General features: G+C 40.4%; 1 protein-coding gene across 2 annotated transcripts in view; it reads left to right on the forward strand.

Annotated features, from left to right (window-relative positions):
- Nucleotides 1-11,942: 11,942 nt before the first annotated feature.
- Nucleotides 11,943-16,821, forward strand: part of SHROOM3 (shroom family member 3) — a 150,855-nt gene continuing 145,976 nt past the window's right edge. The window contains exons 1-2 of one of the 2 annotated variants that reach the window (XM_061994262.1): nucleotides 11,943-12,175; nucleotides 12,544-13,038. In XM_061994262.1, the coding sequence (XP_061850246.1) occupies nucleotides 12,874-13,038 (165 nt within the window). In that variant the 5' untranslated portion in view covers nucleotides 11,943-12,175; nucleotides 12,544-12,873. Of the gene's footprint in view, nucleotides 13,039-16,821 lie in introns of both variants that reach the window. The other variant, XM_061994263.1, reaches the window with a different exon arrangement.

Raw genomic sequence — 16,821 nt, forward strand, 5'->3', positions numbered from 1 at the left:
GCATTAGTGCCTCTCAGCACCTCTCAATCGGCTGCCAAACTGAGGAATTGCCTTTTCTAAGGACAACAAACCCAACGAATTCTCAGGTTGCACACAGGGTAGGGAATGCCACAGTGTTCAGAGAACACTGCAAAACTGCTCTCCATTCCCCTTGGGCTTGTGTCAGCAAGAGCTGTTCAAGATGCAGGGCCTGAAGAGGATTCAACTTAAAATATGAAACACAAACTTCTGGGTATGCTTCTAAATCCTATAATAGCCTGCAATGTTTACAGCCATCTACTCCCAAATCTTGTTCTGAAATCTGTTTAATACTTGCCTACACTAGGCATACTGCTGCTTGGTAAAGACTCCTCATGACTCAAAGAGTGTATCAGTGATTCCAGTGGGAACTTTGTGGTTTCTTCGTGGAGTTTCAGTGGCTCTTTCATTTGTCTTTCCAGTGTCTCCCTGCAGAACAGCACATAGAAACATTTGTTGAAAAGGCAGGACTGAACAGAGAAGAACATCCAAATGCACTGCGTCACAAAAACAACCTGAAATGGACAACTGAAAAGAGAAGTGAAATCAAAGCATTTATTTGGCAATGCAGTTGTATTCTCCTGGTTTACACTTATATTTGGCAACATAATAGCATGTCTTCAACTGCTGCAACTCTGCTGTAGTCAGCCAAACTATCGAGTTTTGCCACTAGCAGACATAATGTATTAAAATCCAAACAAATAAAACAACACTTCAAACAACAAAACTAAATTGGTTTATCTTCTGAAAAAAGGGATTTTTAAAATTTTCCTCATTTCTTCTTCCAGCTGGCCAATAAAATGCTACCTTACTGCCAAACCTGTAACTATATGGTCAATCAAACCCACAGAAATTGGTCAAATACTTCATTTGCAGGCCGAATAAGAAACATCTCACAAAACCTGTAAAATCAGACCTGTTTGGTAATATAAAACTTCAAGCACAGAAGAATGGAAATGTGTAGCAGTTTACATCATCTTATTTTAATGGAATTCATCAGGCAGCAGATCATTTGCTATGTTCCTGAGGATAGTGGAAGTGGGAAAATGTGTATGTGCAAAGAAAGTAGGTAGAAAAGAACAAAAAAGAAAGCAAGCTTTTTTTTTTTTACCAAAAGACAAAGAAATCCAGTCTAAGTGAGAGTAATAGCAAATTTTGGTAGTTCACATATTCACTGTAAAGAAAAGAAATCTAAGATAAAACAAGAAGAAAAAATAGTTGAGGAATCTGAAATTATAGAAAAATATTTTAAGTGACAGGATTACAGATGAGGGAGGAATATAAGATCAGCAAGGAGAGCAGCTCCCTGTCATTTGGTATCAGTACTGCTATGTGTACATAGCAGGACTGTGACATTCAGAAATGACCTCATCACAACATGCACAGCTGATTTCTGTCCACATGGCCCTTTTTATTTCACAATGCAACAAGTCCTTGTGTCTGTGCACTGCACTCGTTATACCGCCTCCCTCCTTTAATGCAATCTGATAAAGCTGGATTTTCATTTTCTAACATTACTGATAAAAAAAAGATTAGAGGACACAGACGCTAGCAGAGCTGCAGAGCACAAGACAGATCATCCTGACGAGTCTATTACCCTGAAAACAGGAAGAGAGGGCATCGAATATAGGCAAGTGTGGAGGTTCTATCACCACTGCCCTATTATTGTGGAGTATAACCTAGAGGCATAAACAGGTTAAAAAAATCTCTAGAAAAATCCCCAGCTGAGACAGACATTCAGATTCATAGAATCATAGAATGGTAGGGATTGGAAGGGACCTTTAGAAGTCATCTAGTTCAACCCCCCTGCAGAAGCAGGGTCACCTAGATCAGGTCACATAGGAACATGTCCAGGTGGGTCTTGAAGACCTCCAAAGAAGGAGACTCCACAATCCCTCTGGGCAGCCTGCGCCACTACTCTGGCATCCTCACGGTGAAATAGGTTTTTCTTATATTTAATTGGAACTTTTTGTGTTCCAGCCTCATCCCATTACCCCTTGTCCTGTCGCTAGCTACTATAGAAAAAAGGGATGTCCCAACATCCTAATACCCACGCTTTAGATATTTGTAAATAAGATCTCCCCTCAGTCTCTTCTTCTCCAGACTAAAGAGCTCCAGTTCCTGCAGCCTTTCCTTGTATGAAAGATGCTCCAGTCCCCTGATCATCTTGGTGGTCCTGTGCTGGACTCTTTCCAGCACTTCCCTGTCCCTCTTGAGCTGAGGAGCCCAGAACTGGACACAGGACTCCAGATGAGGCCTCACCAAGGCACAGTAGAGGGGGAGAAGCACCTCCTGTGACCTGCTGGCCACACTGTTCTTGATGCATCCCAGGATGCCATTGGCCTTCTTGGCCATGAGGGCACATTGCTGGCTCATGTTTAGCTTATTATCAATCAGGCCTCCCAGGTCTCTCTCTGCAGAGCTGCTCTTCAGCAGTTTGACCCCCAGCCTGTACTGGTGCAGGGGGTTGTTCCTTCCATGATGCAGGACTCTGAATTTGTCCTTGTCGAATCTCATGAGGTTCCTCTCTGCCCAACTCTCAAGTCAGTTGAGATCGCTCTGAATGGCAGCACAGCCTTCTGATGAATCAGCCAGTCCTCTCTGGTGTCATCAGCCAACTTGTGGAGGGTACACTCTGTCCCCTCATCCAGGTCATTGATGAAGATGTTGAAGTAAATCTATACACTCTAATTCCCAAGACACTGAGATACTGAGGTATACTAACCAAAAATATAACTTTTCCCTGACCGTTTTTCTATGCATCTGCTATTACATACTGTTGCAATAAGCACGGTGGTGAGATGACTCTGGTTTGATCCCATCAGAGTTTCAGTAAATCAAAGCTTCAGAAACAAAACTACCACTCCCATTCTTCTCCAACGGTCATTAATTTTCCAACTCATTAATGAGTTTCCCTTCTTTGAAGAAATTTTCAAATATTAGATACACACTTGCATATAAAAATCACTAAATCACTGTCTTCTGGAAAAAGAGAAAATCACCCAAACCAGCTAAATTACCAGATTTCACAAAAATTACTTTTCCAATGCTGAATTACTCTAAATTTAATAGCAGGCAGAATCTTGGACCCCAGCAAATTCATTATCAAAGGATAGTACTATATCCTGCTATTTATGCAGAAATTCCATTGCTGCCAGGAAAATCTCACTCCACTGTGGATAGAAATTCATCTGTTATTCTAGCACACACATTACAATGATCACTGTAAAGTGCCTTGGGCACTCACATCCTTAAATTTTTTCTTCACATCTTTCCTGTCACATTATTAAACAGACTACACCTTAGGAATTTGTTGATTTCCATTTTCAGTGAGTGTACTACTTATTTTAATGAGAGATAGCAGGTACAGGAATTTATCTAATAACAAGACCTGTTTACCACCTTTAATCCCTGGACAGTCTTACTCATTATAACAGCACCTGTGAAGAAAAAGATGTGTCTTTATTTTCTAATATGTTATTAATCAACTTCATGTAATAAAAAATGAATTTTGCCCATTGAATTTTAACACTGCAAGAAGAATTAAGGGATATTGAGACAGTGTCTATCCTTTTTAAAGTCTTATGCTTTGTTTTGTCAGGATGAACACAGAAGTAGGCTTTTGTAAGTAGTTGTTAGCAATGACTCTTAAGTTTTGCAACAATTAGTGGCAAATTTTATATATTACCACTTCCTTATGATGTTTCCAGATACAGAATTTATCTACAAGAAACAATGAAGATGAGATTTCTATATCTGTCTGTCTTGATCTTATCTACAAATGTTGACTATCTCAATTTGCTTGATTAAAGCAAAATGGACTTTTTCCTCACAGAAACACTTTTGAAGGCAGGCCCAAAAGAAAAGAAAAACTTAAGTGGGAGGTGTGCCAAGGTGGACAAGTCTAGACTTGTACAAGTTGAGTTTTGAGAATGTGATTGCTTTCAATAGCCCTTCAAGGACAAGTCTCTGAATCTTTCCCTCACGGGAGGCAAATTTAAAAAAAAAAAGAAAAAAAAAAGGAAAATGGAAGAAAAATGTATTATTACTCAGGGATAGCTTCAAGTGTGATGGTATTTCATGGTGTTTTATTCGTGTTATTTGTATTTTCCTGAGTGAGTTCCTCTGGAACACATGGGATTACACCCTAAGTCAAGGTAGCTGCAGTGGCATTTTCCACACCGTGGATACTTTGTAATTTTCTGAAATTTGACTGAAAAGGATCACTGTGGGTGCTTTCTGAGGGCATGTAATGGAGAAAAGTAGAGCCCTTTATCCCAGACACCAATCCCAAACACTAGAACCTTGAAACATCACCTCCCTCACAAAAAAAAAAAACTTGAAAGCCCAGCTGTGCTATGACAACAGGACCATTCTTCCTAAAGCAGGATGAACTCTGGCAGTGTATTGTGCCCCTCCTTGCCCGTGTGTGGTGAAGGTGCACAAAGGCAGCAGTGACTGCTGTGTTTGGCCGATCTCCCTGGCAGCGGTCATGGCATGGGTCCACCTGGGAGCCCACAAAATGTCTGCCGGACATGGCCACCTGCCCTTCCCTGGCGGGAAACGAGGACACCCCTGAGCGCCTCCAATCAGCCTCTCCTACCGACATGGATCTATCCCAAAGTCCTTGTAGCATGTATATACTCTCTGCAGTTCCGCTCTGAGAGACTTTTTACCTCATGAGGGCACGCAGCTGCCACTGCCTCCTGCGCTCTCACAGTAAGGAGAGCCGTCTCACTCCTCGGGTTTCCTCCCCGCGAAGGGGCCCTCCCGCGGCTGCGACCTGATCCTCCGGGAGCTGCCCGCTTCATCTCAGCGTGGCTTCGGAGAAATTGGAACGTGTAAGCCAGAGGTCACCCACCGCCGGCCCCAACCTCACTGTCTTCCCACGACGGTGCTCAGCCTCTCGGCCCCAAAACAGCAGCTCACGAGTGCCTCCCTCAAGCTGTGGGCACAGGAGTTAAGGCGCCCTCACGGGCACTGGATTGCGATGGCAGGTGATTTTAAAGATGCTGTACTTGAAGATAAAAATCCTCTCTTACAAGGGTAGAGGAGTGCCTAGCTTTTTTTTCCTCATGGTGTCTAGAAAGAAGGGTAGCACATTTTGGGAGTGTGACCATGAGCTGAGTCAAGGCAGGAAGTTGCCATGAAGAGGCTTCCTCCTGCCAGAGAAAAGGCCAGAGAGCCAAAAACATCGTTCCAAAATGATGATTCAGAAATAAAAATTTAAAACTTTTTGATTTTTACACCATTCTTTCCAGAGTGGCAATGTTTTTAAATTCCCAAAGGTGATTATTGACTATTCTTTCTAATTCTTGCTGAGAGAGTGGGTGCAGGGTCAAGAGATAATTACTTGACTTCAACAAAGAAAATTATGTGGCTGACTGTCCCTTTTTGGATCTTAATTTCAGGAGTAAACAGGCAGACCTTCAGCATGCTGTTCCACTCAAGTTATAGAAAATAACAGCCAACAGCTTATATCACACACACCATGTTACAAGTTTCCAGGATCAAGGTGTGAACTGGACCCAAACTGAAATTGTCAGAGAGCTAGGGAACTTAAGTTGGAGAAAGCCCAGGAGACAGACATATATGTTTACATATTTAAATACCTGACTAAGAAGAAAAACACATAACCATGCATCAACATACCATTTTAACTCACAAGGGAAGAAAACCAATCACCTAGTGCTAAAAGACAAACCTAATGAAAAAGGAAGAAAAGTGATTTTATGTGGACTGCTTCAAAGTAAGCAAGAATGGTAAGGATTAACCATCTGAAAATAGACCTCTGGTTGCCACTTTCCTAGCTGCACCGTGCTCCGGAGTCTTCTGCGCATCTGTAGCAAAAAACACACACAGCGGATGGAAAACAGCTTGAGGAAAGAAAGACTTTCTATCGTGCCACCTAGAAAAAAAAGCGACAGTGCTGAAAAGATATACTTTTTCTTCTATCCACAGAGAAAAGTGAAAAGGAGTTTAGATATAGATATCTTATAAAATATCCTGAAACCAGATTTCAATGCTGAAACAGTCTCAGATGTTAACAAAGCCTGAAAACTCATCTGGAAGGTTGCCTGCACCTACCTCTGACAGACACTGGTGAGATTTGTTTCTTCTGTATTTTGGACGGTGCACTGAGGTTTTGCTTCTTGCTGTGGGGCTGGAAAAGAAGGGGGAACACTGAGCATGTTGCATTCTCTTCTGCTTTTGCCTAGCTGTGTGTTTAGCTCCCAGCTACCTTCTGAGCCGCTGGAGTGGTCTGGGATCCACCTGCCCCTTACACTAGCCCCTTTACCCGACTCGGTATCCTTGGGAACAAACTCCTCCTCTGGAGCTGATCATGTGCATGAGGGGGAGCCAATAAACATCACATCCAGCGTTTGATTTCTCTGTTAAGTATGTGGTGGTAGGTTTTTCCCATCAAGGCCCTGGCAAAGTGCTTTCTGGCTTTCTGTGGTGTATTACCTCCTCTAGCAGCAGGTGCCTTTTTTGTCTAGTGTTTTGTGAGCAGCCAGGTCTTGAGCACTTCAGCAACTTCTTTACTGCTTCCTCCTGTGACTCCTGCTAGGAAACGCTAGGACCAGAATATCTCTTTTAAGATACAATTCCTGAGTAACTTTTCTCCTATTTTGTGAATATCTCTGAGAAGTAAAATCAAAGAATCACTGCAGGTTTGCCAGTGGATACGCAAATAGTTTTTTGAGTTTAAAATTAGCCATTCCTCCCACAGAAAAGAGTATGAGCTGTGCAGGGACGATATAGCTTCAGAGGAAGGTAACAGAGTAATTTACGCCAGCACAGGATCTGCTTTTAAAATACCTGGGCCTTGCCCACCAGCCATTTCAGATTTAGTTAAAGGCATTAATAACTGTTAAATAATCATCTTGTTTTGGAGGAAAACCACCCTCCAGAAATTAATCAACCTCCCATTTTTCTTCATATCATCAAACATAAAGGTGTATAGTATTTGCCCTGCTTTTTACAGGATAAGCTTAGACACATGGCTGTGTTATCACTGCTTGCGGCGATGTCTGGCCTTACTAGAAGAGCATCTGGCTGTGGTGCCTCAGGTGACTCTAGCTGCAATCCCTCTTGCGAGAAACAATTGCAATAAATAGCTTGGCACAGAATCCTCTGTTCTCAGCAGATGGGTGAATCTAAAAGCTGTTCAACTGTGTGCACAGCCTGCTAAGATAGAGATAAATGCTACACAACTGTTAATTAAATGAGGTGATGGCTGCCCTGAGCATTTTGTGCTTCTCTCTTTTATTAAATTATGTAACTGAATCTCAATGTGTAAAACTCCTTTAGCATAGTAATACTGGATAATTCTCCATAATCGTGGGATCTTTTATTAATTTAGTGTTAGAATGAGGACTTACCTTTGATATCCCCGCTTTTGTGCATTTTGTGCACATATCCAAAGTGTAAAATGGCCTCTTTCTCTGAAGGTGCTTATTGTAATACATAGTGGCCTCGATGTTATTGCAGTTAAAATGCTTTTATAATAGTGACAACCTATATGTTGTAAAGTTTTCTTGGTGTACTGTGATAATATTTCTATGATTCCTGATTTGCATTCTTGTTTCAGCAGGGTGATTCTCTGTGCATTATATCAGAGAGGTGAACATTCAGATGCAGAGAGAAAATCTGCAGCTTTGAATTCAGGTACCCTACATTCACCTTCTTCTGTTCTGAGAGCACTTGTGCTCTCCTTAGAGGGACAGACCTGTTCCTCACCTTGGCATGTTACTTTTCAGTTTTCTTTGAGTAACTGAGAGACCCAGAACTATTTAGTGCTGGAGGCAATTTATATGGAGAGGTTTTTTTGTGTTCACCAAAGAGAACTCTTTCTTTTCAGACTTCAAAGGCAAGTGTCTTCTCCAACACAAAAAGAATAGAGATTCACAGATTTTTGCAGCTTACTTCTGTTTCTCATCTTTGTTCTCTCACTCTCAGATCTCCGTCTTTCTCTTTCTCTGTCTGATTTTTCATTTTTTACCTCAGGCCTGTCCAGAAAAGCAGGCTTATTCTGTGGCCTGGGAGGAAGATGAATGCAAATCCAATCCAGCATCAGAACAGAGCTTCCCTGTGTAGCCTTAGGAACATCTGTCTAGAAAAAGATTTTGATCATAGGTAGTTGATCGTAATCCCTCTGAGGCCATGCAGAGTCTTAATCTGTGTTCTTTACTGTAATTTCTTCACTTAGCTGCAAGAATGATATTTTAGAGAGTGAAGTGGCTGTATCTGTTATAGTCAGATCTAGCTAATTGGAGGCAAATAAAGCCTTATTTTCTACTTAGTTATTTCTAATTTTTTCATATAATAAACCTTTAGGGGAATTGTTAGCCCAAGAAGCAATGATTCATCCCTCAAGAGATCTCTGGCTTATTCAGGAAGGTTTTGTCTTTTGACACTTACATTTTGTTCTGTCCTGCTGCAGATTTGGGTGAGCAACTTGAGGACTCAGGGAGAGGAAGAAGCTGGGATGGGTACTGGTACTTGAAGGTCATCTACTTTTTTTTTTTTTTTTAAATTCCTGAAGCTCTTCTGCTTATATAGAGTCCTATCTGGAAAAAAAGAGAAGTTGTTCTGTGATAAAACCAGTGAGCTAGGAAAAAGAAACAGTACTTGGCGTTTGTCAATCTTTTTGTGCTTCATGTGTGACCATGAGCAAGTTTCTCTTTCCTCTGTTTATATATGTGAAAGGTACAAAGACTCACAATTCTATCCCCTTTTGTTCACCTTGCCAATTTAAGTCAGAAATTCTCTCGAATAGAGCTGTGGAGAGCCTTTTCCTCTCTCAGAAGCAGTTTGTGCACAACTACAAATACCAGAGACCACAAAAGTAGGAGCGAATGCAAGATGATCAGCGTCCCCCTCCTCATACTGAACTTTTTGTTGACCTGCTTATAATGACAAAATGTCTGCCAAACACAACATACTGGGTAAACAGTTACACTTCTACTCCTCTGATGTCCAGCTCTGATCCATTTTGGCATGTTACGCCTCCTCAAAAGTCCTGTCAGTGCCGCTGTGAGCTGCTTTATTTTAGAAAACTTCTCTTTAGAAATAAGTTGTGTATTTGCTTCATCTGAACTTAAGAGGCTATAACTAAACAGCAGATATATTTGAACTAAGCATAATGTTTAATTCCCCAGACAAAAAAGGCAGTTAAAGATGTGTACAAAATATAGGAGCTGAATTAATTTCTTTGACTTCTAGATTTACTTTTAATCTGACTTGCCAGCTCATGGACCCAGGCAAGATCAATAACATCACTCTGAATACTTAGTAAAGATTCTTCTTCCTTTCTGAAAGAGAAAAGTATAGCAAATGCCTGGTAACTAAACTATGAAATGTTTGCATTTAAATCAACCAACTTAAACTGTGACAACTGGTACTGCCGGCGAGTGGGGGCAGTGTTGCTCCGATGAACTTCTTTTGCAAAAGAAACTTGAAATACTTGAAGGAATTTAGGAAAAATCAGAGCAGCCACCAGCAGGATGGCAGTGCCTTTATTGATGGTAAATGCAGGTTTGATTGTGAACTCTGAAAAGTGAAATAAATTATAATTTCTCCTGATTTAGCAGTGTAGTACTTGACAACTGAGGGAAAGGGTTCTGAGACAGCTATTGCAAGTTTATTTTCTTTTACACTGAAATCATGCAAAATTTTAACTCAGATATGTTATTCTGTGTGGATACCACTTTTCTAAACTCTGGTCTCATCTATTGCACCCCAATAGAAAGTATCTCAGCTCTGTCCTGAGAGGAATTCCTTGTAGAAGAATTGTTTCTTGTAGCAAACTGTGCTAAGTTACTTGTGTTAGTTGAGGTTCTTTCCATAGGCAAGGTGAGGGGGAAAAAGAATTGTATTTAATACTTGGAAATGTTTCTATGTAGGTGAAAAGCAACAAATGTTGCACTCATTGTATCAGCACTAAAATCTATTTTTTTTTTTAGTTTTCAGCTAAAGCACAGCAATGCTCATCTTCACGTTGTTAAATCCACTTTCTTCATCAATAGTTGCTGTATGTTATTGTCTCGCACTAGTTTTGTTTGCACTGTGTGGGGCAGGAAGTTAAATCCCGTATGTGTGGGCTGGAGCTGCTGCCACCGCTGGTGTTCCAGAAACCCTTTGGTTTCTGTGGGCACGATCAAGAGGTTAGCATTGTGAGGATGGCCCACACAGTCTGCTTGATGCGCAACCTGTAACACAAATAGGAACTAGATGCTATGAGTACCTGTTATTCCACTCCTGTGTGGAATAAGAGCCTGCTGAGAAAGCAGAACAGTATCTGGCAGCCTTTTTTGGGTGATTGATCAACACTTTTCCCTTATCTGATCATGTGTCTTTGATACATGCAAGCACCCGTGTGTGACCTTTTTAGAGCTGGATTAACAAGGCAAAGGACTACCAAATCTGGAGATCGTAGCAGGAAAAAATTGTGTGCTTGCAATGGTGACAAATTTGATGGATTTTTTGGCAAAAAATATGTTGGATTCAGCACCTGTGTTGAATTGCAGTGATACTGTAGAAGAAAAACTGTACCTCAGAAATGATGTTTGGAACTGCTAATCATCAGTCACTACAGGAACTATGAGAAATACAACTCTTACTGAAGTTCTGGTGTCTGCAGATATTAGGTGCAGTGACCAACATTTTGGTTTGGAAATTGCTGTAATCCAAAGAAGTACCTGTTAACAGGCTGGCATATTCTTGTGCAGTTTTAAATAGTCCCGATGGCTGTGGATAGGAGGATGTATGGCCTCAAGAGACAGCTCCCAGAGCCTTAGTCTGTCTCTAGTAGGCCTGTGGAGGGGCAGAAATGAATTGCTCTTTGTGATGACTTGGAATGGGGGTTTTTACTGTGAAACACTAGGAGTGTAAAACTACAGAAATCTGAGTCAGGCTAAAGAGTGCATTTTGGATAAAAGCAATCCATGAGCCCGACCATGATGTGAAACTAATGAATACTCAGCCCCTGGGAGGAACACAGAGAGGATAAAGCCCAATATAAGGAAGGATTGAGGATCATCTACCATGAAAAATAAAGGGAGGAGCCTCTTTTCTGCATTCCTCTTCATGGCTATTGGGAAGGAGAACTGGGACACACAGGGCAAATAGAAGGCTCTGGGAAACTAACATCTTAAAGGAGATGGGAATGGAGCAGCATGAAGGGCATGAGGAAATGCAGAGATTTCTGGTTTTAAAGTTGCAGCTCCAAAGCTTTTCCTCTATAGCTCATTATGGATTTGTTAACACAAGATCCTCATGGCTTTTGAAGCCCGAAGGAGAAATAATGCACACCCCAGGCACTATAAGATCAAAAGTACAGGCACCTTAGAAGTGTAGGCAATGCTACTTGTTTACTCAGCTATGCCAGCAGGAAAGGGAGTGATCTGTGAGCTACCTTCTTTGTCATTCTATCTCTGTCATTCAAGGGCCAATAAAAAACAGATTTTTTTTTTTTAACACCTTCAGTGATATATATCAAAACATCTGTTTAAGTGATGAGTCACGTGCCTAAGCCTACATGCATATATACAAGAAAAGATGCACCCACATTGCTAAGTCCTACAATAGCCATTAGTGACTGCCTGCGTTAATAATATATCTTAAGTTCTATTTCTTATTCCATATATTAGGGAAGCATTGACCTTTTATGATAATGTAAATGGGTGAAAGAAATATGTCCAGGGAGGTTGTTAGGCTCTGTGTGGACAAAAGCACTTTATGAGAGCAAAATTATCAGCAGTACTCCACTGTGCTCATTTGGAATAGGTCCATTGTATTTTCAGCAACTGACAGTTTGGATTGTTACAATTCCTTGGCAAGTACAATAGAAAGATGATGATTTCCGGGAGCATAATAAAAGGGTGAGCCCTGGCTTTTGCACACTGCATTTTAGAATTGCATGCTTGATGTGCACAATTGGGCAGCACTGCCTTACTTGCCTTAATCCATCTCTCTCTCTCTCACTTCCTCACCCTCCCTCATAGCAGCAGTGGCTGCTGCGGTTTTGGCAGATCATCGGGGAGAGCATAGAAAAGGAAAAAAGCTCAGCTATCATTTTAACATTTTTCCCAAAGGATTAATTTCACCTGCTTCTCCAGTTTCCCTGATAGATTCTTTTGCACTATTTAATCCAGTAAGTATGAAGTTATTGCATGTTTTGAAGTCTTCCAAATAGTTTTGAGAATGGACTTTCTCTCTCCTCCTCCCCCAGCCTTTTAGCCTTTTTTTCTTTTTTTTGACAAGTCAGAAAATTGTGAAGTAAGCGACAGAGTAACTGAGAGAGCAAGAGGGAGAAGACATTTCCATTCTTTTAGTGCAGTGGGCTGAGGCAAAAAGGCCATTGTAATGGTAAATTGCACGCAGAAAGGAGGAAAAGACTGATAATCAATCACAAATGAAGCATTTGTTTGGATTCTGGCAATTTACTGGCCAGGGACTTTTAAATCTATAAACTTTTTCTTTCTTTCTTTCTTTCTTTTTTTCCCCCCACATCTTTAAAAGAATAAGTTTGATATACCGAAGACAGGAAGAGAAATCTTTAAAAAGCTGTCATGCCCAGAATACCTGGCAATGGGGAAAGCACAGTGCTGAAACACCAGTGAAACATCGCAGTTCTGGAGGAGAAGCAGCATGCTGAAGTGTTGACGGGAAACGTTTTCAACCCATCGCCTTGGACTCCAGCTCCGAAGAAAAATTTTTCATCTCACACTCTTCTTGTTTCATGTATTCAGGGATGAGTTGTGATGGCTTCTGGGGAGTTTGATTTCCGACTTTGTTGTTTTGTGATAACCGGAGTGGGGTTTTTATGCGACTGAGTATGTTATAGGACAGATGAGGATGTTAGACAATATTAACACTGGCATATCATCTCCTGAGTCCAGCATTACCCATAAAGGAAGATATATCTACCTGGAGGCATTGCTTCAAGGAGGTGCTCCATGGGGATTCACACTGAAAGGCGGACTGGAGCACGGGGAGCCATTAATCATCTCAAAGGTATTCTTTTTTTGAACAAAACATGATCAAGTTGGGAGTGGTGCTGATTTAAAGGGCAAGAGTCGTAAAATAACCCTGAAATGTCATATTGGATGCTGTATTTGTCTTAGTTTTGAAAACCTTTGAGCACCTATTCAGGTTGGTTAAATTTGCTCAGGAGCTACGTATTTTAGAAACTCGAGAGCCCTCGGCAGTATTTAACTATCAGAGTGCAGGTTTTGTCCCACAGAAAGTGTCTTGTCTTGTGGAAATTGGCTCTATTTAGTTCTGTACTATGAAGTGGAGTGAGTAGGGGACTCTGATAAGGTGATATTGTGTCATGAAGTCATAACATATCTGAACATGTTCAGTAATCCATCACCACCTCTTCTGAAGAGAAAAGTGCTTCAAGTCACATGATGGGATGTTGGCTAATTAGAAGCCTGTGTGTGTGGGAACAGAAAAATACTTGTAACTTGTTGGTTTGCCTGTATCTTATGAAAGGTTACCATTTTTCTCACCCTACATACTCTTTACTTACTAAATAGCTATCAGGTATAGTACATTTTCAACACTTAATTTCATTATTCACGATTGAGTGCTGGCAACAGGTAACTAGTAGCATAACTCAAGGATATTTTGGGGATCAAAATGGGAGAAAAAGTTCCTTTTAGTCATTGGAACTGGGCTATTAGAAGTACCCAGATACACAATGCAGATACTGAGGACAACAGATTTCCAAAAGCACCAAATTGAATCTGTGAATGTGTAAAATAAGTTTGATCTGTGGCCCTAAAACTGTTTTGAAAATGTTATTTAGGTAATTCTGAAATATTTACCTGTAGTGACTCTTAGGCACATTTCTGTGTCATTTGTCTGGTGCATTCCGCTTGTTTACAGTCTGCAATTATGTAGTGAGCGGCTGGGTGTATCTTATGTACTTACATCTGATCTTACTCCTTCCTGTAAACTGGCATATTACATGAGGTATTCAAAGGATCACAACCAATGCTGGCTAAAAGAAAATGCTGGTACTCAGAATAAATGTTATCCAACCCCTGCAACTCACTGTGCACACACATTCACATGAAGACTGTCAGTCACTTGAACAGTTCACCTGAAATAAATGATTTGTAATTGGTGCATCTACGTGTTTAAAATACAAAAGGTGTTTTAGACATTTTACATAATCATCTTTGTTGCAGGACCTCCTTGGAGATAGTCTGGTGTAGCTGCATAAAGCAAAGCCAGCCTCACTGAAATGGTGTAATATTTTTTCATTTTATAAACATGAGGGACTAGCAGTTCAGTCAGCTTCTACATTTTTACTGATTGTGTTCTCCATTTGCGAGGGAAAAGTTTCTTTTTGCTTTGACATTCTTCTGTGATGTAAAAAGCACCACCCTTTTTCTTTTTTTCTTCATTTGGAGGCAGCGAGGCAGAGAGGAAGAGAGATGGCTCTGGCTGCTGAACATTAATTAATCTATGGGATTTGGTTTCCACAACAACCAGGCCCCTTAATGTCAAACATGCCTGGAGTGTGCATAGTGCCACTGAGAGCTGTATGGCTTGTGCCTGCCTTCTGTGAAACAACACTGCAAAAATGTGGTGGGGTTTTTGATTGGGTTTGTTGGTAGTTTTTTTCTTTACAAAACCCCGTTGTAGTTACTGCTGGGTTTGTGCTGTTAATGTTAGCATTTAGTTGTTTTGCTCATGCAGGGTTGGTGATGCAGAGCTGTAGAATGGTTTGCATGTGAAAACTATGCTTTCTGCAATTCATGCAGTACCTAGCTGTTTCCTGGTTTCATTTCAACTGAAAAATTTCTCTTATGTTTGAATTCAATGTCTGCCCTTCAGAATTAATTGTATATTAGCCATTTAGCTAATTCAATGTTCTTCTAATAATACTGCAAAATAATAAGGAACTGTGGAGAAATGATAAATTGAATTATGTTACAGGTTAAATTCTGTACTCGCCTAAGAGGACTTCTAAAATCATAGAATGGTTTGGGTTGGAAGGGACAATTAAATATTGCACTGCTTGGGCAGGTACACACTAGGAATAACCCAATAAGATATAAATAATGTTACCTCTAATATCAGAAAATGCAGATGTCAATTTTTCATTTCTTTTTATTTGTAATTAAAGTAGGAGATTTATTTCTGTTTTGGCTTCCTATTTTATTTTGGCAAATACATTATGACCACTTAAGTGTCTGTTTGTATTGACAGTGGTGTTAAATGGCCTTAGTATAAATAAAAATGTACATTACAGCAAATATTTATACTGGTACCCATGAAAGCTTGCAATATGACTTAAAACAAACAAAGTAACCTTGATGTACTGTGACAGAATACTAGACAGATAGCAAATTTGTTTGAATGCAATAGTTCTTTCTAACCATTAGGAACTGATGCTAGTCTGAGACCCACAGGTTCAAGCTGTAACAGAAATTAAAAATGAAAAGGAGTGAATTTACAAAAGACCCAGATGCTGAAAACTGGTTCTCACAGCTCTCTGTGGCTCTTTGGAAAGACAGATATTTTCTCCAATAACATGCCAAGAAATTGCCCAAAAGCAATGGAAGCAGCAGTTGGGAGTCCAAGTTGCAAAAGCCAGATCTATATTCTCAGCTGGCAGAAGGTGCAGTTTGAGAGAGCTGATGACTAGTTTTAGTATCACCCTCAAAATAAGAAGTTCTCTACTGCCTTTCAGTAAAAGTACCTTTGCTGTACGGATGTATGGCTCTGCTTCTGTGCTGCAAGACAGGCTAATTTCTCTGTATGTATGTGTGTGGCTGAGTGCACAGATAGGCAAACTTACAGTTAAACGCAGTAGTAGAACACTTTGCTGAATCAGCCATGATGCTTAGTACATCATGCAACCAAGTGTAAACTAATTTGTCAGGAATGTTGTTGTGCAGCTAACATGACTTTGGGTAGCTAAAACAAACAAATTTTTTATGCTAAGGCTGTTATTTTTCCCCCAGTGGAAAGACAAATCTATCATAGAATGGTAGCGGTTGGAAGGGACCTGTAAAGATCATCCAGTTCATATAGACTAGAGACCTATACTGAAGCAGTTTCAGGACATCTAATTCAAAGTCCTCAACAGAGGTCTCTTTGTAATCTATTTTGCAGGTGGTGAGGGCAGACCATAAACAAACATATTATGTCCAACCCACATTTCCCTCTCTCTACCTAGGAAGCTGCTTTGACATCTCTTGTAGTCAACTTTTTTCTATTTTCTTTCTGGACTGATTTTATGCAGCTCATTACACGAAGGCTGTAGAATCATAATATGTTACAATCCTGGCTGTATAGGACAGTTAAAGTAAATGATTTTCAATGAAAGAAATTTGGAAATGCTAACAGTGTGTCAGCAGAATTGAAACCCAGTGTGCTGAGTGTCCTAGAGCATTCTACTTTGCTTGAGCTTGAGATTCTACTTTGCTTGAGATTCTACTTTGCTTGAGCTTGAGATTCTACTTTGCCATCTTGAGAATGTTGAAGAAGTTCTCATTGTCTTTTGGAGGTGCCTGTTGGACCACAGCACTTTGGAATTGTGCCTGGTGTTCCCAGTCTGCCACCTAAGCCTCAAAAATAAGATTTTGTGGAATCCAATGTTAATTTTTGTTGTACTACAAGGAAAGGAATGGAAGAGTGGGCAAAAAGTAGTCAGCTGCACATTCCTTTTCTGCTGTGCCTTGAGGGAACTGCTGAAATTCAGTACTTAAATTAGCACCAGAATGTCCAAAAAGATGAATTGTAGGCTGCAAATTAATAAAAACTATTTTCTCTTTA

The sequence above is a fragment of the Colius striatus genome, chromosome 3 (assembly GCF_028858725.1).
Source record: "Colius striatus isolate bColStr4 chromosome 3, bColStr4.1.hap1, whole genome shotgun sequence".
Lineage (NCBI taxonomy): Eukaryota > Metazoa > Chordata > Aves > Coliiformes > Coliidae > Colius > Colius striatus.